At 32.0% G+C, this 27,971-nt stretch overlaps 1 protein-coding gene across 1 annotated transcript; it reads left to right on the forward strand.

Annotated features, from left to right (window-relative positions):
* The first annotated feature begins 1,518 nt into the window (after window positions 1-1,518).
* Window positions 1,519-27,931, forward strand: LOC143076181 (lactase/phlorizin hydrolase-like). Its single transcript, XM_076251874.1, has 16 exons — window positions 1,519-1,723; window positions 10,681-10,808; window positions 11,224-11,481; window positions 14,882-15,065; window positions 15,990-16,229; window positions 17,450-17,576; window positions 17,881-18,062; window positions 20,287-20,511; window positions 21,014-21,118; window positions 21,808-21,935; window positions 22,593-22,850; window positions 23,365-23,548; window positions 24,242-24,481; window positions 24,671-24,800; window positions 26,042-26,226; window positions 27,677-27,931. Exons 1-16 carry the CDS (start codon window positions 1,564-1,566, stop codon window positions 27,874-27,876), a joined length of 2,934 nt encoding a protein of 977 aa, XP_076107989.1. The 5' UTR covers window positions 1,519-1,563; the 3' UTR covers window positions 27,877-27,931.
* Window positions 27,932-27,971: the final 40 nt, after the last annotated feature.

Consider the following 27,971-nt stretch of genomic DNA (forward strand, 5'->3'; position numbering starts at 1 on the left):
CGATAATACAATGTATATCTATAGCCAGAAAAAAAGGGGTTTCTTTATCAACAAGACAAAGATTAAACAATTGTATGTTTTTTTCTTTTTCAGTGAATGTCGGACTTTCAATATTTTTCAGAAGACGGTCTTCCCTGAAATTAGATAAAATAGACAATAAAATATTAATTACATATATGAATATCATTTCAACCAATCTTCTTATTTACAATTACATACGCAACCACCATTATATTCTATTTCAATTTATCTTTATTTCGACAATCAAACAAGTCACACGCTGGAAAGAGAAAGGAGCTCACCGAGACCGAACGCCATTAATCTCAGATGCACCTTTGGTACGGACTTGAAGTCGTCGTTGCATAGGACAAGACTCTTAGATTTTTTTCAATCAAATGTACGGCAGGTTTTACACTCTCTCAATCTTGAATTCTCTACATTTCTCTTAAATATAAATATAACTTCTCTAGAAATTTAAAGAGCATAGTTTGTGAAACCAAACAAAATTAACAGTATGATTATATATATATAGTAAAGACATTAATTCATCACCGAAAAGCTGGCAACTTACTGATCAGTACCAAACCTTCGAACATTCAGTCTGACATGTTACTTTAGTTGTCAAAGTTTCTGTTGATTTGTATATTTACAAATACCGTTAACATGTATAAAGTGTTTGTTTCCCTTATAAATACTAACAATTTAATTTTGATTATTGAAAGATTTAAACGACATATAAGGTTCTCCAGATTTTAACCACCCTAGAGGACTCGTTGCACCCGACTCTACACATTAAGAAATTGCATTTCACAAATCAAGAAATGTAGAAATTCATGTAACAGATGGAAAAAATACATGTTACAAATTAAGAAATTACATTTTACAATTTAAGAAATTGCATTTCACAAATTAAGAATTGTATAATTATGGCGGGTATTCCCTTTCATATGTTTGAGATGAATATTACATGATTTTTTTTTCATTTGGATTTTATGTAGGATTCATGTGAAACTCATGTGATCAAATTTTTCCTGTGTAATTTGAAGATTTCAAAGAAAACGGATCGTTTCAATGCATACATATATAGCTAACATACATGTTGTATTTTTCGGAAGACACAATAGTATACAAAAAGAGAAAAGTTATATTTGAGCACAAACCAGTATATGAAAACACAAGATATGAGTTATGAACACAAATTTGTATACAAATACAGATAATGTTCTATGATAGATATCATTTTGTCAGACACTTTTCTTTTTTTTGATTTGGTTCTTATAATTTGCAAAAAATCTGTATATTTAACAGGGTTTGACATTACATTGCACATCTTCTTGTATCTAATGATATATTTAAATACAATAAAAATATCTTAAAAAAGAAAACATTATCCCCTTTCTATATTTTTTCAAAACTTGAATCCGTACGATACTGGAAACGTCTCCCTTCAGAGCATATCCAAGCTTATCTTAACATATTATGATATCAATTACCTGATAAATGTATAGGTTATTACAAAACTTTAAACAATCATAGAATATCACACGGCTCAGGACAGACAAGATGATACTCCGAGTGTTTGCCTTTTTCTTCTTACTCAGAAATGGATACTCTAACTCTTTACCAATGGAAGAGGAGTTTTATTATGGTGATTTTCCCTCAGACTTTAAATGGGGTGCCGCTACAGCTGCGTACCAAATAGAGGGTGGCTGGCAGGACGATGGTGAGTTAAGTTAACATAATTTCAATACAAGTTTGCCGTTTGTCATCTTGGTTCATTATAAAATAAGTTTGATTTTTTTTACACATTTGAAAGTATTCCAGACGTGTTCAATACCAAAAAAATACTTGTATTGTTTCATCATTGAATTAAAACGACGCATAAAACGCATCTCTTTTATAACGGATTCTCGTAAATCTTTCTCTAATCTACACGTTACAATGTGTATAAACATATTATGTAAGATTCAAATGTCTTCTAGCAACCTGAATTCATGAATTAGTACTAAAAATGAACTCAATAACTTCAATTTTATAACTAATTTATATATTGATTTAGACTGATTTCTGATCTAAACCACGTTTGAAATAAAACAAACTTTAGTTGCCTTTATTATACATTAGACTTTTGTCATATCTTCATTTTTTAGATGATTATTTTTTGCAGATCTTTGTTAGATGATATTTGACTTTTTTTTTAATTCATTATACAAATTGTATAGACACCTGTATATGATTCCAGACTGTTGGCCTGTTATAATATTTCTCTGATGATTTCTGTTGTTGCCCCGAATGATGAAACTACAATACTGAACCCTTCTCATTCAAATTCAAAACTGAAAAGTTCGTGAATTTCAATTTCAGATATATATATTAGATTGCTCGAATAATGTGATGACAATTCATTTGGAAACCTAACATTATTCCAAACAGATCTTACTAAATAAAAATCCTGTAATTCTATATTTTTGGGGAATTTCAAACAAATACTTATTCTAGTGTATAATACATATATTGAAATATTTATAATGATAGTCATACGATCTCATACTAATCGTTATAATTTGTACTATTTTGTTCATAACTTGCTGCCTACAGTACGTCAACTGGTACCAAAAAATAAGTTATAACTGATTTTTTTATAATAAAATTGAGAATGGAAATGTGTCAAAGAGACAACAACCCGACCAAAGAGCATATAACAGTCAAAGGCCACCAAGGAGTCTTCAATGCAGCTTGAAAATCCCGCACCCGGAGGCGTCCTTCAGCTGGCCCTTAAACAAAAATGTATACTAGTTCAGTGATATAGACGTCATACTTAACTCCGAAATATACGAATAAAACTAAAATTAAAAATCATACAAGACTAAATAAAGGCAACAGAAGTATACCGCTGTTAAAAATTCATAAATTACTAACAAATACCAGAGGCTCCTGACTTGGGACAGGCGAAAAATGCGGCGGTGTTAAACATGGTTTTTGATATCCCAACCCATCCTCTATACCTTTACCCAATGTAGAAAAAACAAACACACAACAATACGCACATTAAAACTCAGTTTAAAAGAAGTTCGAATCCGATGTCAGAAAAGGTAACAAAAGAAACTAAACAAAATGATAATGATACGTACATTGACAAAGGACTACTAGCAGTTACTAAAATGCCAGCTCCAGACATTTAAACTGATTTGAAAGATTATGTCGTCATCATTAGCATATCAAGCACAATCTCTCCCGTTAGGGGTCATACCATCATAAAATATACGAGAAGAACATAACCCGTATCACGCCAACAACTGGTTTTAGAATTAATGTGTTTGTTATCGATGCAAAGGCCCTATAAATGAACCAATAATTATATTACAGCCACACTATGCAATCTTTAGTGACCAGACAGTATCGTAACTGTATCCATTCTTAATAAGTTTTTTAAAGGTTTTGTTAGCTTTTGAGGTGAATACCGACATTTTTGTGCTTTGTAAAGAATATTACCATAAAAATAGATGTGAAATACCTACACGTATAAGATGTATGCATTTTAAATTATTTACAAATGATGTCCTTGTACCGATGATAAAATTTAGTAAAAGTTTGTGATATCGGAAACCCTGGTGGAATAATTTTTCAGTTATACATGAATTTCTCTTGCTAAAATATAATACGTTGTTAAATAAACGAGCGAATCGTACAACTTAAAAACCATAAGATGGTGACAAGGGAAGGTCACCATCCAAAAATGGATAATTACCGATAGGAAAGAAAAATCTTCTCTTTTATCATAAATTTTGGTATTAAAAGCTTCCCGTTAATGATAAAGATATCAAGATCGAGAAGAGGGCAGTGTTCATTGTTAGTATTAGCTTTATTTGCGGTTAGTTCAACAGGATAAATGTCTTTAGTATGCATACTGAAGTCGTCATTATTGAGAGCCAATATATCACCCAAATATCTAAAAGTAATATTGTTAAATTTTTGTATCAGATGTTGTTTTGATACATAGTATGTCTTTGCTGATTTAAGTCATAAATTGTAACTCAAAACAATACAGAAACAGGCCCGCAATAAGTGGTGCACAGTTAGTCCCCACTGGAATTCCGATAACTTGACGATATACGGAATCTCCATAGCAAAAAAAAATGTAATCTAGTAAAAATTCAAGGACAGTTATCGTATCAGAACATTTAAATTGTCATAACTCTTTTGTGTGTTGTTACTAGAAAATGACATAAAAGAGTTTGAACATATGTATTCGCATGGTGACTTTTTAAATGCCCATTTAAATAGGTGTGCGAATTTTTTCTTAATAAGAATATGAGACCAAGTGTTATATAGGGTAAACAATTCTCAATATCACAATATAAGCATGCAATTTATCAAGTACTTCCAACGAAATTTTGACACTAGCGATTGAGGAGAACATGGGTGTGACATTTCTTTAGTATGAAATAAAACAAAATCATCGGTGAATTTAATGTTGCCCTTGTATGTGCGTTTCACATGAGCACTATACTGAAGGCTCCGCTCGGGCCTTCAACATAAATTGTTGCCTTATTTTCGCTCATTATTTTATGTGTGTGCTCCTGATCTGTTCCTGTAAACAAAACTTTCCATAAATGCGATCGTTTCTTTTTCTTTATTTGCATATTTTCTTGGTTCATCTCCATGAACTATCTCCAATTTTAAACACCTTTTTCTACACAGGCACTAGTATTATATTGATCTAATTGATATCAAAATTCGTAAAATTTATATAAAGTTTTACGATTTTTGAATAGAAACTTGAATTAACTGATTCTCGGTGAATTTAGCGCAATCGCTTTGCGCAAACGTAGTTTTTCGCGTAACGCGCCGACTAAAAAAAAACCCATAGAAATATTTTTTTTCTGTACGTAAACATGTTTACAATGTATATTATCAGTATTTGGTTGATCCAAGTTGTTTGTAAGCCGAATGTGCATCGTTTTAGAATAACAGGTATTGGTCCATTATGTTTGTTCAATGTCATAACGTTAGTAAAAAAGAAAGGAGAAAAATACTAAGAAACAACCGACAAATGCTGAGTCGAAGATAGAACTGTGGTCAAGTACATACGAAACATAGCAGAAACTCCATATAGTGCTAAACAAAAAATGAAAGTTTGAGCAACATCAAATCTACTGAATTCGGGTTGATCTTATGTAATGTAAAAGAAGACAGTTGTATTATTCATGGCAATAATATATTTAGGATATAGACGAAATCTGATGTGCATGATTAATAGGAAACGCAAGCACAAGAATATATATTTGAACACTTAAAGTTTAAGACTTCTACTGCCTATAGGTTGTATTTCTGTAAATATTGACAATGCAATTTCCCATAGGAACTCCCTTTACGACTAAAACTGTACCACTTGTACTCTGAAGTTTTGAACAAAATATTATCCTAGAATTGAAAGTTCATATGCACCACAATTTTTTTCAAAGGTCAAAATTATATAGGGCTGTGATGCAAATTTTCAACGTTTGTATGCCCGAAATTCTCAGAGTTTAAACTAACACTAATTTTCTTAACTACCCCTACCTCGAATGAAAGGTTACCACAGATTTCAATGTCTACAATATGCACATGTTTGTTTACTGGTAATGTTCCCAAGTTATGTCTCTGTGAGATGGAACACAGAGAGCATTACTGGGAACCAGTATGTTTTCTATGAATATTCAAGATCTCCCCAAAAGAGGCGTGTTTTGTATTTAAAAAGTGCAACCAATATAGGCGCTGCTGAAATATTGCTACTGAGATAAGGAAAGTTCACAATGAGGGAATCAAATTTATCACTTAAGTTACCAATAGACGCGAGTAAATTGGTGGGACAGAGAACTTGCTTTGCCATTTATTTATCTAATCATCTTAGTGCATTCGAGGGACAAAAGAAAACTGTTTTACCTTAATTTGTAATATTTATGCATGGCAAATATTGGCAGCCTTTACTAGTGTACACAATTGATTTAAGTAGGTTGACTTTGATATCAATTAATAAACCAGATTAAAGGTTTGAAATTCGAACAAAATACATGAATGAAAAATAGGAAAAACGGGTTAACGTAGTAATGTAGTAAGACAATATATCAAAGATGACATTTCGAAACAGTTAAATCATATATAATCCATCAGTTTATAATAAATAAAGATCAAGTCTTATCAAAATGACCTTCAGAAACGCTGGTATATGATCAATAAACTGACGACAAGGTTATCCGAGTTTATTTTCAATATGTTTACTAGGATTAAGGTGAATGTTTTTAAAATGCTATTTATTTACAATCAAATTTAGCTAATATTTTGTAAATGCTAAAAATAATGCTTTATAAAAACTAACATAAATACAATGGATGGTAAATCAGAGAAAATTCAATTGTTTGAAGAAACCAAGTATTTAATATAGCAACATTAAATATAAACAACACAAACTAAATTAAAAATGAAGAAAACACAAATTTATTTATAAGTTGGCATGAATGGAAATTTGATGCGACTTGTATGCAATGTCAAGCGAATAGCTGTTGCCATTATCTTTTCAAAAAACCACCACGAACAACACTTTTTTTTAAAGCATTTGGTCAACCGATTCACAAGCCTATTTAGGGGGAAAAGTTTTAAGGGGCGTAACCTTAAAATGTTTAATCTCAAAATCCGTCGAAACCATATATTTTATAACCAATGAACATTGTTTTATACCTTAAAAGTTGGATCTGTAATTGCTATTTCGAACTGAACAAACGCCCTTCAACATTGAGAAAACCCCATACCGTATGGTCAGCTAAGTCTGTTTATCTATAAATATTTTAAACCTTTTTAAGAATTGCCGTGTAAGCAAACAGTTAACAAGGCACACTACTGACACATCACCCTTGGTTCTTTCAAATTCAAACCCTAGAGATACATAAAACCTGTCAACGTTGATATTTTGAATATTATCTAACTTTAAATTAGTTCAACAACTGGATCAGGTGTCATGTTATAATGAATGACCATTTGTTTGTTTGCTTATGGAATCTGTTGAATTACATCCACTTACATATAAGATCTCAATTAACGATTATTCGCTTATATCAGCAATATTTCTTATCGGCTCAGATTGTTTGTAGCATTATAATCCATTTGTGCCGCGATTAAGCCTTTTGTGCTGATGCGGCGTAAAGCAATCATCAATCAATCAAATCAATGAATATTTCAATTGCTGATAATATCATTTTGAAGATTTAAAATCAGCAAGACAAAAAAAATAAGCTTTTTAACAAACATTATTTGAACTGTCAATGCTCTTCAACTTTGTACTTGTTTGCCTTTATAAATATTTTGATATGAGCGTCACTGATGAGTCTTATGTAGACGAAATAGTCCAGCAGCTAAGTCCAATATTTTGGGACAATTGATCACTTTATGATAAAAGCATGAAACTTTGCACAGTGTTAGTTATGATGTTTATAAACATTTTTGGATATAGAGCCATCAAAAAAATAATCTACAATGGCCACCAATTTCAAAATGGCCGCCAACAGTCATGAAGCAGAGTCCCAAAAAATAGTATAATTTAACATTTGAAAATAAAAGCACAAAACTTTGCATATTGCTAGTTATGATGATTATTAATCTTTTCTGAATATGGAACAATCAAAATAAAATTCCATAATGGCCGCCAACATTAAAATTGGAAGACTTCATCAAGTGAATTATGTTATACTAATGTCGGCCATCTTAAATTTGGCGGCCATATTGGATTTTGTTTTTCGTGGCTCCATATCTGAATTTTGTCTATACCCCTTAATCTTTCACTATGCCAAGTTTCATGCTTTTACCATAAAGTGATCAATTATTCTGATATCCGCGGGACTAAAACGCGCGTCTGGCGTACTAAATTATAATCCAGGTACCTTTGATAACTATTTACACCACTGGGTCGATGCCACTGCTGGTGTACGTTTCGACCCCGAGAGTATCACCAGCCCAGTAGTCAACACTTCGGTGTTGACATGAATATCAATAATGTGGTCATTTTTATTAATTTCCTGTTTACAAAACTTTGATTGTTTTGAAAAACTAAGGATTTTCATATCCCAGGCATAGATTACCTTGGCCGTATTTGGCACAACTTTTTGGAATTTTGGATCCTCAATGCTCTTCAACTTTGTACTAAATTATAATCCTGGTACCCTTGATAACTATATATATATATATATATTAAACCGAGCACGTGGAAAACTAACACGAAGCAACATCTCAACGGCACTAAAGAAATAAAAAAAATCCAAAGGATAATGAAAATGATACTGATGGACAAGAAACCATATTATATGTTTGATTTTTTTTCTATAAAGAACTATTGGATGAAGACTTGTAATATTATAAACAAGAAAAACTTTACATTGTCAAAAACAAGCAAAAAGGAGCCTTTAATCTGTAGTTGTCGCTTTTAGCTACAAGGTATGTGTCATATTGTTTTTAGGATAATTTTTTGTACATAAGTCAAACCATTAGTTTTTTCGTTTAAATTGTTTTATATATGTCAATCCCGAGCCTTATATAGCTGACTATGCGGTTTGGTTATGCTCATTGTTGCTCAGGCCTTACGGTGATCTATAATTGTTAACCTTTCATCATTAGGTCTCTGGTTGAGAGTTTTTCTCATCCGCATCTTATTATTTTCATATATTTACATGACGAATAAATGGTTATATTGTCTCTATATCGCGTGCTTGCTATGCGCTATCTTAAACTTGCAGTGAGTTGTGATCGTTTACTACGCAATGTTAAATGTCCAATTTTGACATGCAGACGGAAAACTAAAAAATACTAATAAATTAATTCTGTTATTTAAGACGCTCGTTTCGTCTACAGAAACTAATTTGATGTGATCAGATTAAAAAATCAACTTCATAACTAAAGAGCAATGAAAATCAAGAATTCAGTTGAAGCATTTTTCAAGGTCAAAAGTATTGACCAAATAGTAAATATTCCATCATGAACAACCAACGTTGTAATTTGATACAGTAATTGAACCCTCAAAAGTTCAAGAAACGGAATACTTATCAAAGCAGACAGATTTATCCTCCGTTGAATGCCATATTTGCTAATATACAAAAGAATTGATTGACCTTTCAATAAGTCAAGCTTCTGATCGGGGATATTTTGTGTTTTGTTTTATTGTTGTGACAAACACTGCACTTGAATAAGATTAAGCAGTTTATGTTATCAGCAAATTTATGAAAAGTTTAGAATAACTTTGACATAATTGGGAATCGGTGTTTAAGCAGTTGAAATTAACCAGTTACTTTTACAAAATGATGCATTTTCAAATTGTCATGAAAATGTTGCACAAGCAAAGCATTTTTAAATTCACCAGGTGTAAGATATTACCACAATATCACCCGTTATCCTTCCATATTTTTCACATTTCCCTTCTATTTTCCTCATAAAATTGACAAGAATAAGTAAAAAATAATCCCTATAGAGGGTTATCTTTATATAAATTAGTTCATCTAGTTTTCAATGGTTAACCACGTCCACAAAAGATTGAACTGATATTTTAGCTTTTCTTATGAATGTTAGCAATTATATGTAACATTGTAATGATAATAAAGATTGTGAATCATTGCAACGATGATGATTGAAAACCTACTGCATGGATTTCAAGTTGTAGATGGTTAAATTGGTCTATATAATTATGGTGATGGCCAAAAATAATTTTTTTACTGTGGGTTGTTCATTTGTATTCATTTGTTGCTCCTTTTTTTTCTTCTATTTATCAGTTTTGAGGCTTTGCGTATTTGTGTTTGGTATAGTCTGTTGTAATGTCCAATATATTTTTTAGAATAATTCTTGTTATCGTTTTAAGGATGTACTTAGGTGAGGTTAGGTTAAAATTAAGAAATTAAGAAATAAAAATTGATACTTTAAGCTGATAGAGCATCAATTACGGATAAAGATAAGCTAAAAATATTGGTAGGTCATGGACCTCCTTTTCGAGATATTTCAGATTTAAAATATGGCGGGAAAAGGATGACTCAGACTTTTACCTTATAATTGCATTGGTATTGTTTGGGTCTCAAAACAAAAGAAAGAAAATCAAGAATCTTCTAAAATTTTGGTAAATGATCTTTCATGAGCTATTTAGTCTTACATGAAAAAATAAATGGGTGTTATGGGGCAAAATATTTTACCTTGTATTATATGGAAAAACACCAAGGAGTCCGAACATTTGACACAAATTCCAAAACCTCACCTAAGTACATCCTTAATGAAATATTTAATTTATAAAAAAAAATTCTAAATATTCCGGACCGTTTCGAACGGATGTTGACAAAAATGGTTCATATCACCAACCCACTAGTCATCACTTCGGTGTTGACATGTATATCAATTATAAGGTCATTTTTATAAATTTTCAGTTACAAAACTTTGAATTATTCGAAAAACTAAGGATTTTCTTATCCCAGGAATAGATTTACTTCACCGTATTTGGCACAACTTTTTAGAATTTTGGGTCCTCAATGCTCATCAACTTTGTACTTGTTTGGCTTTATAACTATTTTGATCTGAGCGTCACTGATGAGTCTTATGTAACTACTGAATTTTTATATAGTTAGATCTATAAAGCGTTTCATATATGTATTTCATTATCTAAGAAATATATTTTTGTAGGCAGAGGACCCAGTATTTGGGATACATTTCTACATAAATGTATGGCAAGTAAATGTCAGAATGGTGACATAGCAGCAGATTCATATCACAAATACAAAGAAGATGTGCAACTGTTAAAAAGCTTAGGTGTAAGTTTTCAATTCCGAAAAACATGAACAACAATACTTCATTGTTTGATAACCAACATTGATCAGAAATTATTCCTAACCATTAATCAAAACATGCTTACAATTTGACGAAAAAAAATGACGATTTCAATCTAGAACGTCAACTCGTCCTGAAATGCGTATACACTATTTGACACTGGACGTTAAGCAACAATCAATCAATCAATCAATCAAAACGCCATCAGGATGAATGAAATTACCCTCTTGAAATGCAAATTGTTTATTTATTTACTTAGAAGTGATATAAACACAATGTTTGAGCCAAAAGAAAATTCCATACATTAATGTTAATTCTGTAGTAATAAGCGGTTGAATATAGAAGATCTGGTACGAAATTGACTAAACTCTTTTTTAATCTAATTTGTTGTTTTTACAGGTAGATTTCTATAGGTTTTCCATATCTTGGAGTCGAGTATTTCCAGATGGAACCCCTTCATCTCGTAATGCAGCAGGAATCCAGTACTACCATAACGTTATAGACGAGCTTATCAAATACAACATAGAACCTATGGTGACATTGTATCATTGGGATCTACCTCAGACTATTAACGACAAAGGAGGATGGGAAAACGATACCATTGTTGATTATTTTAATGACTATGCGAGAGAAATGTTCCGAGAATATGGAGATAAGGTGTGCAACTCTTGTTATGTTGTTTATGGTTTGAAAGTAATACTACTAGTGATTGTACATACCACATACGCTTTTAAAGTCAAATGATTTTTATAAGCAAAATTATTCAAGCAATTAAGCAAACAAGCATCTAGTCCTTTTTGGTGGAGTTAAGGTTCGACATTTATAGATTCAATATTGGTTTTTAATTCGACATTCAGCGTATGGATTAAATTCAAGATCTAAATATTAGTTAATTAATTTTGATTAAAAGATTTTGGATTTTCAATATCGGAATTCAAAATGAAAATCCAATATTCTAAATCGGCAACTTGAAGATATGTTTTATTAATAAACATAGCCAAGACAAAACACAATGATGTCATGCATCAAGAATTTTAATTAAAGTTAGTAACTGTTAAAGGGGCACTAGCTGTCAAATTCATGGTCACCGATTTGACTCAAATTCTCATATATGATTTATAACAATGTAAAACATTTATCCAAACTATCAAAAGTCTAAAATAAACAGTTTACAGAGCATGGGGTAGATAATATATAGGTTCGTTTCGTGTGTAATTTAGTCCAGTGTCATAGTTAGAAATTGCATTCAATTTCCTTTAGATTTTTATAGGGAATATTCTTCTTTTTAGGTTCAATATTTTAGACAATTTGAAATTTATATCTGTTTGGTTAAGGGGTTATGCCCGCGTCACACTGTCCCTATTTTTATATACGATGGACACCCGAATGCGAAAATTGTAAGTTCGTACGAAGTTGGTCCCGATCTCGTTAAAATACCAAAAAGTGACCGAAGCAAGCACGATAAATAACGAAGTCTATACAATGGTGCCGAAATTATATACGATAGCAAAAGATGGACATACGAAGGTTAACCGAAGACGGGTATTTAAGCTTCATATCTCAGCCGAAGCCTACACGATGGATCACGAAGGCTGCACGATGGATTACGAAGGCTACACGATGGATTACGATGATGGCGCGATGGCCATACGATGTCTAAACGATACGAACAGAATTTCGACAACATATCGTTTCTGTACAAGTCTGCCATGCATGGCAGGAAATCGATCTTTTTGTCTAATTCTTATAAAACTTAGTTTATTATCCCCTCGCCTACTACATGTAAGTTGCGTGTAGATAAAATTGTTATGGACACTCTAGAACCAAAATGCTCAAAACTTGGTATGGTGTTACTCGTTAGGAATATCTTAAGCGCTATTGACTTTAAAGTTCAAAGGTCAAGGTCACAGTGGCAGTTGTAAAACAAGGCAATATCACCCTTGTGGACACTCTAAAACCAATATGCTTCAAAAGATTTTAACCACATTTGGTATATTGTTCCTCCTTGTAATGATCTGACATTTTTTACGTTCAAGGCCAAAGGTCAAGATTATGCAGATGGACTTGTTTTTTCTCCTTGAAATAGCATAATACACAGGAAATTGGTTGCTCATTTTTTTACCTGCTGGTTCTAAAGACAATATTAATGGTATTTCCAGTTACTGAATGTTTTGATTGATTTCTAAATAGTTTATGTATCAAATATGCATATTCAATTTACCATTTTCTGCATGTGTCATATACAAATATAGGGTCCATATTTGTACCCAATATGTTTCATACGAGGGGATGCCACGCTCGGCTTTGCCTTGTTTGAACTGTAAAATGTATGCACTAGTCTGAATAATCACCCATAATTAGGCCCATGTTTACTGATCTATCTTAAAGGTAAGGTAATGGGTTCGTTGATCCCTTTTATTCAAAAAGAGCTCTTTCCAAGAGAATATCATAATAATATAGACAAAAGGAAGGATGTGGGTAAAGCAACAAATGCGGCAAAATATGTCATATACAAAACAAAATGGTTATGGAGTAAACATTCGTGTGACAACAACTCAGACGATATATAAAAAATCAGAATAATGAAGAAAAAGTTGGTTTCCCTATATACGTGTACCTGTAGTGTTGGTGTACGAGGCGCGTTTATGATTTTCATTATGTTACTTGATATGAAAAATTGACAAAAAATAATATTTTACTTGTAAAAGTAAATCCCGAGCCTGTAATAGCTGCTCTTCTTGTTCCATTTGAATTAATAGAAACAACGCTGTCGCCTTTCTTGTTCTCATAGAATCATATGATATGAGCTCCATGTTTTGTGAACGTCTTTCTTAACTGTCGTATTAGACTGACCAGTGCATATCGTGCATGACACTTTAAATGTATTTTAGCGCGAAAATTAACTTACATTTAGCTGGATTTATTGCCGTCGTAGTTGCATCTTGTCGCATTCGTACTTTTATTCGATGGCAACACGACGGGATTACGAGGTCTTCACGAAGTCGTGTTGCCATCGTAAGACCTTCGGGTATCTTCGTGATTCATTCGTGTAGACATCGTAATGTCAAAACTGCCCGATGGAAACAATGGAAACACGAATGCAATACGATGTGCAAAGATGCATGCCCGGTGACATTACGATGGTGAAGATGGTGATACGAACTCAATACGAACCCTCAACATCGGACGCACCTTCGGGGATTTTTTAACATGTTAAAAAATTTAGAACCCTTCCCGAAGTTGTCCCCGAAGCCTAGAAAAAGTGGCCGATGGTTCTACGATGGTTAAAGATGGCACTACGAATAGCCCGATCTAGATACGATCAGTCCCGATTTTGAAAATTTCCATTATCGTGTTGCCATCGGCGTAAAAAGCGGGACAGTGTGACGCGGGCATTATAAAATCACTTAAAATAAAATTTAATGCAATTTCTAACTATGACACCAGGCGCCATCTAATTTTAACTATCGATTTGACATCAGATGTCCATATAAGCGATGTAAACATAAATAAAGATATGAATAGATTAAACCAACACGTGCAATTGGATTTTTATAGGTCTGTTTGATTTTATTTTATAGATTAAAATTAGATAGATGTTTCTCATTCTTTTTAACCGTATAAGAATGATTTTATGTGCATCGAATTAGTAATCCAATGATTTACCATAGTTTCACTTTCATTGTTGACATTCCTTTTCTTTAAATAACCAGTACACGTACAATGCATGCGTTGTCAATCTCTAGCTAGGGGTTAAATTGAAGTTCACATGAATACGGATTTAAAGAGGTCGACTCATTCACTTGCAAGTGAAGAACTAATTATCAATTTTTCTTAGCGTAATTTTACAAAATTGAACCTTTTTGGCTTCAAAAAGCGAATTGTTATTTCACTATTTCACTTTCATTATTGATTGAACAGAAAACAATAAAACTTTAGATTTTTTATATATCTCATAGCTAGTGCCCCTTTAATGATGGTTTTTATTTTATGTCGATAGAAAGAGGACCTGAAGGTTTTCGGCAAAATAATGATTATTTATCAAATTATAAACCAGGTTAAAGGTTGGATAACTCTAAATGAGCCTGGTGTGGTATCATGGCTTGGTTACGGAACGGCTGTGTTTGCTCCAGGTGTTTACAAACCCGCCACAGGTCCTTATGTTGTAAATCACAACCTGATCAGGGCACATGCAAAGGCTTACAGAACTTACAGAAAAGAATTCTTCACTACACAGAAAGGTAATGTTTATCACAGATGCATTTGAATAAAGTGTCAGTGTATTTTTTCAATCGTATTTTTTCCATATATTTCATAGGCTAACTGAACCAATCCAGTTTTGCGAGTATGTTTATGATCTATTTTGTTTCGTTGATCAATAACACAATGCAGTTTCTTCACAATGTTTAGGAACTTTTAAATAAAAAGACGCCTCGAAAATATAAATTTCTGCTTTCGTTTTTTCCTTTATAACGAAAAGATATAGTTCCCGAAAAATTGGGAAAAAATGATTTGAAAGACGTCTTAACTAATGAAAATAAAGTTAACAAAATATCTTCTCGGGATATTAAAATCGGTTGTTTTTTTTTTTGTTTTTTTTTTTATCAAAACTATTACTTGAATTGAATTATTTTTCCTATTTGTACTTTAATAGTTGTCATCCACACATCTTCACGTGATTATCTAAATGTTTGAATTATTCATGTATTTGTTATGAGAATGTACAATAAATTATGATCAATTATGACAGTTTTGATTGATTCCTTTGTTACCTCATACATTTACATATTAATACAATTTTTAAAAGATGCAGATGAGTTTATCTACCAAATAATGTAAGGTATGAGATCCATGTTTACTTATAGGTTTCACTGTCTTGAGATGAATAACATAAATAGAATGCAATGCTAATTGCCTTATATTTCGTTAAGTGTGTATACGTTATTTCGAGTCATGATCCACCATGTCCCATCTTTTCATGAAACGAAAAGGAAAAGAATAGATTTTATAAACTCATTTGAAGCAATAGAAGATTTACTGAAATGCGAGCGCATTTGTTTGAAACGAAAGTTAAATGTTTGAAAATCTTCTTTTTAAATTGCTATTATATTTTTGTTGTATTTTGGTCTAGTTCTGTAAATTAAAAGGTAGTATGGATATTGTAGGTAAAATAGGTATTTCCCTCAGCACGGATTGGAAGGAGCCAAAAACAGACAGCCCGGCTGATAAAGCTGCATCAGAGAGAAAGATGCAATTTGATCTGGGAGTTTATGCTCATCCAATTTATGTAAATGGAGATTATCCTGAAATAATGAAGACAAAAGTAGCAGAAAAGAGTAAATTACAAAACTTATCAAAGTCTCGACTTCCAGTATTTACAGAAGAGGAGAAACAAATGATTAAGGGTAAATATACTGAATCCATTCCGCATGCATCAGAGTCGGTGTATGTTTAACGCATATGGATTATACAGTACACGAATTTATTTCAAGATACTGTGAAAGTACTTTAATTCGTGGGTATCAATTTTCGTGGTTTGATCAATATTAACATGTTCGTGGGTTTTTAAATTCGTGGATTTTAGTTTTCTAATAAAAAAAATAATTGAAAAACTAAAGCCTTTAGAAACGAAGGTTACAAATAGTCTTGATTGAAGGAAATTGCAAAGTAAACATTGACCCGTGTAAATCGTAGTGATAACACTAATTAACCCATGATAAAGTGATCAACAGATTAAAGACCATCAAAGGTGTTAATTAGGCCATAAATATGTCACCTAAAGAAAACAGTAACATAAACAAATGCTTTAAACGTACCTTGAATTGTCAAATAATTCTTATCAAAATCAAGCCCAGCATGAAATTATTATTTCCCATATGTACGAGAACTATTAGGATATAAAATGAACACTTTATCATACTGGCATATCAATACCGGAAATCTGACTTTCGTCGATCAAAAATATCTTTTATGAGAATAAAAAGATCAACAGTTGTACAGTTTAGGTTATTACAGATTAAATGGGTATAATCCTGCATACGGTTGTAGTTCTGTGACTGCTATTAAAGTATTCTCAGATTTGGCGTTATTCAATATTTCTCTAGATCATATCAATAGTCAAACCTACCGATGGGGATCTTTCCATGACTTGATTTGGACAATGGTTGTTTTATTTCGTTGGACACTTAAATTCGTGGATAAAGTCATCCACGAAAACCACGAAAATTGGTACCCCACGAATAAAAGTACTTTCACAGTAGAGTAAAACATCATGCAACATTGCATTACTATAAGTAAGAATATAATTAGTCATACATTGTAGTTCCATATCGTTCTTCCTTTTAAAATATGCATGAAATTATTTGCAACTGAAGAATAGAACAATGCAGAGCCTATATTTGAAAGCTCGATTGGAATATGTCCTTCCTTTTTTATACTCGGAAGATAATGAACTGTATTTGAAGTTTGTGTTTAATTAGACCTTGCGGTTTCAAATTGAGTTCCCTTTAAAAGAAAGGTTGAATTTATTTTCAAACTTATTTGTTGGATGAAAACACCAAAAACTACACATAGTTTTACTACTGTTGTCGATGATTATTCCTATGATGCTTTTGGTTGATTACAGGTTCAGCTGATTTTATTGGTATCAACCATTACACATCAAGGTATATTTACAACAGTCCACATAATGACTGGCCAAGTTTAGCACAGGACCCTGATACTGATGAATCGGAAGACCCAACATGGAAAACGTAAGAAAAAATATAGACTATTATCAATTAAGTCTACATTACTATCAAACTATAGTTAATAGATAATTTCAATTTATTTGCCACCCGGTTTCATCTTGATATCTCCTTATATGGACGAAATAATGATAGTAGGATTGATATAGGAAAGAAGGCCAAACTGTACTGACGGTGTAAAAATGTGGCCAGATAAAAAATATAATTCCTGATATTTGAACACACATCAATCATTTCAGATATGCAACCTACAAACATATCACATTATCATTTAAATAATTTAAATAATGAATGGCATTTTAAATCTTAGAGCAAAATCTGGTTGGCTTAAAGTTGTACCCTGGGGAATGAGAAAATTGATGAACTGGATTAAAAAAGAATACCCTAGTACCGATGTGTACATTACAGAGAATGGTTTCTCTGACTGTGGGGACCTAACTGACCAAGGAAGGATAGATTATTACAAAGCATACATTAACGAACTGCTGAAAGGTATATATCTTCAAAGTTCATATTATTTGAACAAAGTTTGTAAATCTTCCTGCTTTATAGACTTTAAAACACTTTATGTAATTGTTTACACAAACTCATTAGAAGTCTCTAATAAATAGTAAAAATGTATCCAGAATAAAATATTGGAACATTTAATCTAATGTATTTCACCGTCTATGATTTAGATGCAACAGTTGCACCAACTTTAGTTAGTATTGTTAAATATATTATGATTATCATATACATGTGTATTTTAAGGTAGCACAATACAAAGATTTTATAACTCCAACTCCCAAGTTTTAAAATGCTGTAACTTTCTTAATAATGCTTGAAAATTTATAAAATTGGTAGTTTTGGATAGCTAACAGATTACTCTTTCAAATAAATGCAATGTTAGTATTATGCAACAATTATGTAACCAATTATAATGTTAACTGTGTCTAAAATATTTTTCACCAAATTTCCACTTTCAAATGAAATAAGCTTCTGCATAGGTATCCCTGGAGGGTTGATTTTATTATATGTTGTTCCTATGGCCATTATCTACAAAAGGGTGTCTCAGATTTCAGATAAAATGTATAGAACAAATTTTACACATAATTGAACATTATCTTCTTTTATGTGGTTAGGATGTTTACACTAATTAGAGATTTATGAGAGAATGGAACACCATAGAGACAATCTGAGTCACCCTTTTGAAGCCAATGATGTGTTGATTAAGATTCCGTTAAAATTTTCTGTATTGTTAAAGAGATGATAGAGCTAAATTCATTCAAGTGAACTTACCCAGATTTTGCCACTAATTACATAATAATTGATTACATAATGATTGCATAATAAAAATATTGCATTCATTTAAAAGATTAATCTTTTATCTATCTATATATATATATCTTTTGTTATTTTCTATGCATTCATAAGAAAGTTACAGCATTTCAATGGTTAGTGATTGGAAGTAAAAAAATCTTTGTATTGTGCTACCTTAATATCAACACATCACACATTCAAGTAATGAGTAATGGTTAAGGAAAAGGGGAGAATGCAAAATTGTTAGCACTTTGAAAACGTAGTCAGAACTTGGTGAATAAAATAGGTAGTATGTGAACTACAGGTATTATTTCATTTAGGTTGCAACTCTTCAGAGAACAAATAGAAATTGACAAACAACTAACATGTACAATTAATTGCTATTTATTAAATATTTTAGTCATTCTAATAAGTTCGCTTTTCCGTCATTCCCTTCTTAGTACATCATTAACTTGACAAGACCCACCAAGTGCAATATTGATGACCGGAGAAGTCATTTAACCATATTGATATGTGCATGTTTAAGAAATAATTCATGGGGGCTTGAATATATCGTGATTTTACCACGGGTTGGCCCTTTATGACAAATATTTTACCCCTGAGCGATAGCGAGGGGTAAAATATCGGCATAAAGGGACAACCCGTGGTAAAATCTAGATATATTCAAGCCCCCATGAATTATTTCGATTCTGATAGGACACATACGGCAATTCTTTTGGATCGAAGCGCTCTAGGTGTAGGCAAATATTTGCCGTTCCCATAAATAAACGCACTAATAAACTAGCGTAAAAGAACGGAGCAAACTGCATTAGTGACATGCTTAAACTATTTAAAATAATGTATTTAGACAGTTTTGGATGAATTTGAATGATAATTTATTTATATGTCTTATATGATGTACAATAAAGGGCTTTTGCCACATTTTAGCATCATTTGTGTATGTTTCCTTGTGATGATTTTCGGATTCACAAGCGTGTATTTTCCCGTAAAATGCTTACATTCTAACGTCATTGTTCTATGACGTCGGGTATCTCATTCATAAAAAAGCATATGACGTGGGAGTACAATCGGAACAGCACTGGCAATATATTCATATTTTACCACGGGTGTGTACTCAAAGCGTTTGAAGGACTTCATGTTAGAATAATGAGTAATTGACTGGACGTTATATTAACTGATTAAAGTTAATATATCTTGATTACTTATATACTCTGTTATATACATTATACTAGTATATTCCTTGTATGATGTCCACACAAGTTTACACCGATATGAAAGAAGAATATTGACTGAATGCATAGTTTCTATATTCCTTACAATATACAAATAAAGAGGTGATGTATGATTTCCAACGAGACAATTATCATTCAAAGTTCACACGATTTCCTAAAGTCACATATTCTTTCGATTATTTTAGCAATTAAATTAGATGGCTGCACCAATATCAAACGTTACACAGCATGGTCGCTGATGGATAATTTGGAATGGAGAGCTGGATATTCTGAAAAATTTGGACTTTTCAAAGTGGACTACGAAAGAGCAGATAGACCAAGAATTCCGAAGGCATCAGCTCATTTTTATACAGATCTAGTGAAATATAACGGTTTTCCAAGAAATTGGGATATGCGATATGTACGACAAGGTATAATGAATGGATAAAAGTAGAACAAGAATCTAAGGCTGTCCTTATATGTCGGTTTTCCTTTTCTGATGACCGCATGTATACATTTTTAATATTCATAAAGAAAACAAATGTAACAGATGAGCATAATTGAAACACAATATCAAACTGAAATGTTCAATTCGACTGTAGAATATAAAGAAAGGAAATGTATATCTTATGTCGAACTTAAAAAAATGTCAACATAAAAAAAAATGAATGTGGAATTCTTTTTTTGCCTTTGGAATGAATTAAGAATTGAGAGAGACGTAATTAAGAAAAAACGGAGAAGTACAATTTGTATGGCACTTTTTCGGTCTACGGACCGCTATTTTGTTGAAAGTGAATCATCCGAAACAAAAGGCGATTGTACTTTACACAATTTTTATGCATAAACTTTAAGAATTATATATATAAACATACATTTATTTGATCGCAACTCATTTTACTACTGGATGTTTAAGTTGGATTATGTTTAATTTAGATATAGTTGATAGAGATGCCTTCATACATGGAACATTTGAAAACGATTTTGCCTGGGGAGCTGCAACATCTGCATACCAGATTGAAGGCGGATGGAACGAAGATGGTACGTATGCATGCAATGAATTGGCGTATTTTTAAATGTTTATAGTTAAATATTTGATTGTTGTGTATTTAATTGCATTTTATTTATCATTTTGTGTAATAACTTGCTGAACATTATGCTTGTATATCCCAAATCCTGCTATTTTCAAACTATATTGGAATACCAAATGAGGAGGTAAGAGGATGTTAGATTTGAAATACATCAATATTGTTCGAAAAAGATTGAATGTTTTGATAAAACTAATGAAATATACAGTAAGTAATGTTGAATATGAATTGTTTGTCGAGCATGAGAAATTGTTTCGCTAAATCGAGACAAAGAGAACCTCAATTCCATCGGCCGCGGTGTCAACTCAGTGGTTCCTTCTGTGGCTTAAGTTTTTTTTAACATCATTTTTTGTAAAATCGTCATGACTTTTTCAACATGGAAAGAAGTTCTTTTTTTGTTTTGTTCATAATACCGTAATCACTAGTTTTTTTCACAGTTACCAAGATTTAGTTTTAGGTTTAAGTTTTCACACATTATTATCTTTGTAAAATCTGCAGAAAAAAATTCAGAGCAATTATTTTCTGTATGTTACTGAAAAGCAGTTTTTGGGTGAATCAACATTACATTTTAACACTGACAGCAGCAACCACTGGCAAGACACATGACTCTGTGGAACACATTATGAATTGTTTGTTTTCTAGGAAAAGGACCAAGTATATGGGACGTTTACTCTCATGCTGGACGTATTGTCAATAAACAGACTGGAGATGTTGCTTGCGATAGTTACCATAGATATAAAGAGGATGTTAGGATGTTGAAGTCACTAGGAGTAAGTCACCGTATGGTGTGAATTTATTTGTTCAAATATAAGAATACTGGAATTGCATATTTGTTTATTATAAACATATTTAGGTCAGTATTCATGACAGCCTCAGGTAGTTTTCAGTTTTAATGTAAACCTCACCAAAGGAACCAGGCATTTGATTTAATCTAAGACAAAATATAACTGTCTTGTTAAACCGAATTACATTATAATAACGTTTGTTGTTTTTCTTCAAATCTACCATACTATGATATAAATTGCCTTTAGTTTGATAATTTGAAAGCAATATTATTCTCTGCTTTCTTCCACGTGCATAAACTCGTTTGTATTTACACATGAGAACTAATAGATAATAGAATAAGATTTCTTAAAATTACAAACGAGGCAGCAAATCAGCCAAAGCTATAATCTTGTAACTGTATCGAATTATATCATTACATCTATACTGTTTGGCTAGACGTTATACGCAAACACCAAAGTATTTAGCAGTATGTATGGTATACTTTATTCGTATGAGGAATTTACTTGTCTGTTACGTCACAGAATTATATTGCTTACATTGCTTACATTTTATAATCTTTTAGACTGTAAGCCATTCCAAATTTCAGCTTCAATTCAATGAATGATTAAAGGACATTTTTTTTTCTAAATATTTATTTAAAGGTATCACACTACCGATTTTCCCTTTCCTGGAGCAGAATAATGGCAGATGGTACCCTAGCAACCGTAAACCAAAAGGGAATTGACTATTACAATAATCTTATCAATGAACTGTTGGCAAACAACATTGAACCAATGGTTACTCTTTATCACTGGGATCTACCACAGGGACTGCAGGATAAAGGAGGCTTTAAAGATGAAGCTATCATAGAATATTTCAACGATTATGCTCGCTTATGTTTTAGTATGTTCGGAGATAGAGTAAGTCTGACTCATTGGAATATAACCATAAAGCAATAACATTATTTTCACATTGAAATGTCTGGAAACAAATACTTCAATACAAATAATAATTTGTTATCACAATCAGTTATGATAAATATCAATTTACAAAACGAATGGGGAACTCATTATGGAATGATTTTTTATCACAGTACATTTTAACGTATCATGACTCAAAGTCAATTGTTTTGAACATCACAAAGCCCGCTAACAATAAACGTGCACTTGTAAACAGCTTTTTGGAATATGAATAAAATAGATTGAGGGGTAACAATATACAACTTAAAAAAACATAAGTTCCCCAAATATTGTTACAAGTGTTCATTCTGTACAAGGACATTGCAACATGTACTAACAACAACAACAATAGTTTCTACTGTTAATTGTATCCTGAATTAAGTTGCGAATGAATTCAGTTAATAAAGTACAAGAATGTTTGCTTTTCATTGAAACCATGCATCTTTTATCGTGTAACTCTTTACTGATATTTTAGGTAAAACTTTGGATAACATTCAATGAGCCATTTGTTGTTAGTTGGTTAGGCCACGGCATTGGAGTAATGGCTCCAGGCATCAGTGAACCAGGCTCTACAGTATATACTGTTACTCATAACATCATCAGAGCACATGTTAAAGCTTACCATACATATAATGACCACTTTCGGTCACATTTTAATGGTATGTTTGTTAATGGCTTGTTTTTGTGATATTGAAGTTTTTATAAAGTGAGGTGGGGATTATTGGGAATAATTGATTTATATATATGCTATACATGCTTTGTCATTGTTTTTTTAATTCGTTGTTAATTTGAACATGCAGTTGTCTCAATAATGTTTTATTGGTTTTGTTTTAATTCCTTATTGAAATATTTATGCAATGTCTTATCAATTACTTATAACAATCGTTGCTTAGATCATTGCTGACTGCAATTATTGGTATTTGCATGTATGCTTGATAAATGAGCACAATATACATTTTAGCTGGTTCTAGATCCAATTGTACACTTTTGGTTTAAAGAGGCTGCCAACCTTCAATCTCCAGGTGATGCCATTTCGTTATTGTTGCAACTAAATGAACTATGTCTACACAACTGGTTTCCAATTATTGTCATGTTCATCTATTATGTCTGTTTAAAATGTTGTTCACTCATTTTCTTTGATATTCTTATAAGCATTAGCATAAACTGATTATTTGAAAATATTCTTCTGTAAGGGTATTTTAAGTGTTACCAATGATCTGTCAAGTTTACATGTCATGTACAATTCAAGATATGATTTAGTTTTTAAATTGCAAAACTCACACAATCTTATATTAGTGGAATACTTATTTGGTTCATCTACAATAAATATTAATATTTATTGGATGTTATAGGTAAAGTAGGTATAACCTTAGACTGTGATTGGAAGGAACCTAGAGAAGATACTCTATGGGATAGAGCTGCAGCAGAAAGGGCACTCCAGTTCAAACTTGGATGGTTTGCTAACCCTATATTTGGAAATGGTGACTATCCAGCAGTCATGAAGAGAACGATCAAGTCAAAGAGTATGAAACAAGGACTGTCTAAATCAAGGCTTCCGGAATTCACCGATGAAGAACTAAGACAAAATAAAGGTAGCTATACTTTAAACGGTATGTTATATTTTCTTCTGAAATGGAAGATTGATTCAGTTCTTCTATTTTGACCCAAGAAAACATCCATTATATAACATTTGTATGTTTTTTTTGGTCGATGAATATGTTGAAAAGATTAAGCCATCACTACTCTGCATTAATGAAATTATTGTTTTACCTTCCATACAGGAGCTGCAGACTTTATAGGTATCAATCATTATACAACAAATCTGGTCTCCCAGAAAGAACAGTCTGTTGAGGAACCGCATTATGAACGAGATCAGGATATTGATGTATCTTACAGTTCATGCTGGAGGGAGTAAGTAATATATTCCTCGCTGACTTCAAAACTTTTTGAATTAAATGAAATGCAAGTTTAATAACATGAGACGGTACCTCAAAAACCAATATTTCATAAACACATATTAAGAGGTCCACATACGATATACAATTGAAAGGAAACATAAGGTTTTCCTTTATCAACTAGCAACCAGAGAAAGGAAATTTGTAAACAATGTAAAATAAAAGAATTGATGATGTTCTGTCATTCAATTACCTACATTTCAATGTGTGTGCTTACATCTCATTAATAATATATCCAAGTGAACTTGAAATTTAGGATATATTTGCTAAACCAGAAGGTCAGCTTTACAACTTCATCTTTTCCTCGATATTGACACAGATGGAACCATTCAACCTAAAATCATTGAAAAACGTGATGATTTCAATTTTCCAATTTTCCAATTCCCATTTCTCACTAAATATTTTGGTACAGAACTGTATGTTTATAATTCTTTAGCTTAATTTTTGCATACCATTATCATAGTAACAAATAATAGTGTTTGTAGTAAGTAAACCATATAAATAAAGGCAACAGTAGTATACCGCTGTTCACAGGCATCTGGAGTTTATTAACATTCTAATGCGCACAGTACTTTTGAAAATGTACTTTGATAACAGGTCGTCTAAATAATCGAGTTACAATCATCTTTCAAAAGTTACGACCATCATTATTTCATTATTAGCAATGACGTTGTCAGTTTATTTTCGACTTATGAATTTGAATGCTCCTTTTGTATCTTTTGTTCCTCTTTTGGATAAGTTTTACGGTCAATATCACAAATAAGTTGACCAATATGATATGGCTTCATCTCAACTGACTTGCGGCATGACTTTAGATACCGACGCAGTCGTTTAATCTGACGTTTTATCGATCGTATTTTTTTTACTGAGTGTGAATACGCATAGGGGGTGATGCATGCATAAAAGGAGACGGTTACACTGTCAACCCAACCGGTCTCGCTTCTTTTGGGGTTCATGCGATCCTCCGAGATGATCTTTGTTACCTTGACTAGTCTCGTCATAATCAATTGACGAGATTTGAACATCGGATTACTACTGAAGCCTTGTTTTAGCATAATCAAATAACTTGATGAAAAGGGGGATAACTTTTAATGATGAACAACACAAACTGTCTATAAAGTATAAAAGTGTTATCATAATTTCAGAAAAGATGTTAGCACTATCAAATATTTGCAATCATTTGTTTTAATTCATAAGGTCACAGTCTGGCTGGTTGCGAGGGAACCCTTGGGGAATAAGACGTCTATTAAAATGGGTCAAAGACAGATACAACTCTCCAGAGATTTATGTTACTGAAAATGGATTTTCTGACGATGGAAAATCTTTAGAAGACAACGACAGAATATGGTATTACAATGGTTATATCAACGAAATGTTAAAAGGTATTTCTGCATAAATAAAAGTACTGTGGATTCATTAGTTTTTGTGGGTACCAAATTTCGTGGTTTGCGGGAAACTTACATATTCGTTGATATTTAATTTCGTGGTTTTGACAAAGTCTGCATACTTTAAAAAAATTGTAATTGTAACATTTCCATTCGTGGTTCCCCTAGAACTCCACCAAAATTGGTATTCAACGAATAACAATGAAGCACATTACTTTTGATTGCATAAACGTAAATTGATAGTGTAAAAAGTAATATAACAAAAATATCGAACTCCAATGAAAATTAAAAACGGAAAGTCCCATAAGAATTCATGGCAAAATCAAAAGCTAAAAACATCAAACGAAAGGAAACAACTGTCATATTCCTGACTTTGCATAGACATTTTCTTATATTTAGAATGTATAACCGTGAAATGTGATTAAATATTTACTTATATTTACAGTCCTAATTTTAGGTGAATCAACTATTTAAGACGAAGGGCTCACATGTTCTAACGACTGATTATCCAATTAATTGGATGCATATTTGACAACAATGTCATTTTATATAAGGGAAAATAGTATAAGAAAAATTACTCCAAGGTAATATAAACTCATATGAAATGATACGTCGAATGAAGGGATATGTAGATTACATTTTTAAAAATTTTTTTTAAATAGGCGGTTGCTTAAATGTCAAAAACAAGGAACAGAAATGCTTGTATTTTATACACATTTTGATTCCTCTGACTAAATAAACTTACATTTGTTTGAAATAGGAATGAATAAGTTCAAAAGAAAAGTTGATAAACTATCATGACCTTCTTCAAGTTATAATTGTATTCTGACATCATTTGTATTCAATACTCTTCTATACTACAAGGAAAACACCCAGGTTTATTAATTCCACTGTCAAAACTATTCAATTTTGTTTTCCTAATTTTAATCTGATAATGTCAACTTACTTGTTATTTAAATATTTTCTGGGCATATTTAAAAAGACGTTAACAAATGGAAAGTATGACGTTTGCCATTATACTGCTGTAGTCACCTCTGCCAAATCTGAGGGATTCAATATAACAGAGGAAAAATGTAAAATATTTTGAGCTATACGTGTCGATTTATCATACTAATCATATAACTGCTTGCCGCTAAACAGAAAAAAAACTTTCAACTTTTGCTGGCTAGTAGTTTTATATATCATTATAAATATTTGCCTTCAGCTGTAGTACAATATCAGTTAGGAGAAAGATAGAGAGACGTAGTATGATTGTAAATGTGACAACTATCCACCAAATGAAACTGTTTCCGAGATAGTCCAGTAAAGCCGACATACACCGAAGATTGAAAGTTTCTCTTTGATTTGATCCTGCGCTTTTTTATAATGACATTTCTTATGATGAAATTAATACTAGACCTAGTTTCTATGGATTGTAAATATTTAATTGCACATCTTATTTATATAGCAAAGAAAGAAGATGGCGTAAATGTCAAAGGATATATGGCTTGGTCGCTTATGGACAACTTTGAGTGGGGAAGTGGATTTACACAGCATTTTGGAATATTCCGTGTTGATTTTGACACAATGAACAGAACCAGGACACCAAAGAAATCAGCAGCTACTTACACTCAGATTATTAAAGATAATGGATTTCCATACAAATAAAAATGTGTATATAAGGCATTGATGTATTGATAATAAAACAACATGAAGAAATGAATATATATAATTATGAAAATGTAGTACGAGTGTGAATGAGA

Source organism: Mytilus galloprovincialis, chromosome 5, assembly GCF_965363235.1.
Source record: "Mytilus galloprovincialis chromosome 5, xbMytGall1.hap1.1, whole genome shotgun sequence".
Classification (NCBI taxonomy): domain Eukaryota; kingdom Metazoa; phylum Mollusca; class Bivalvia; order Mytilida; family Mytilidae; genus Mytilus; species Mytilus galloprovincialis.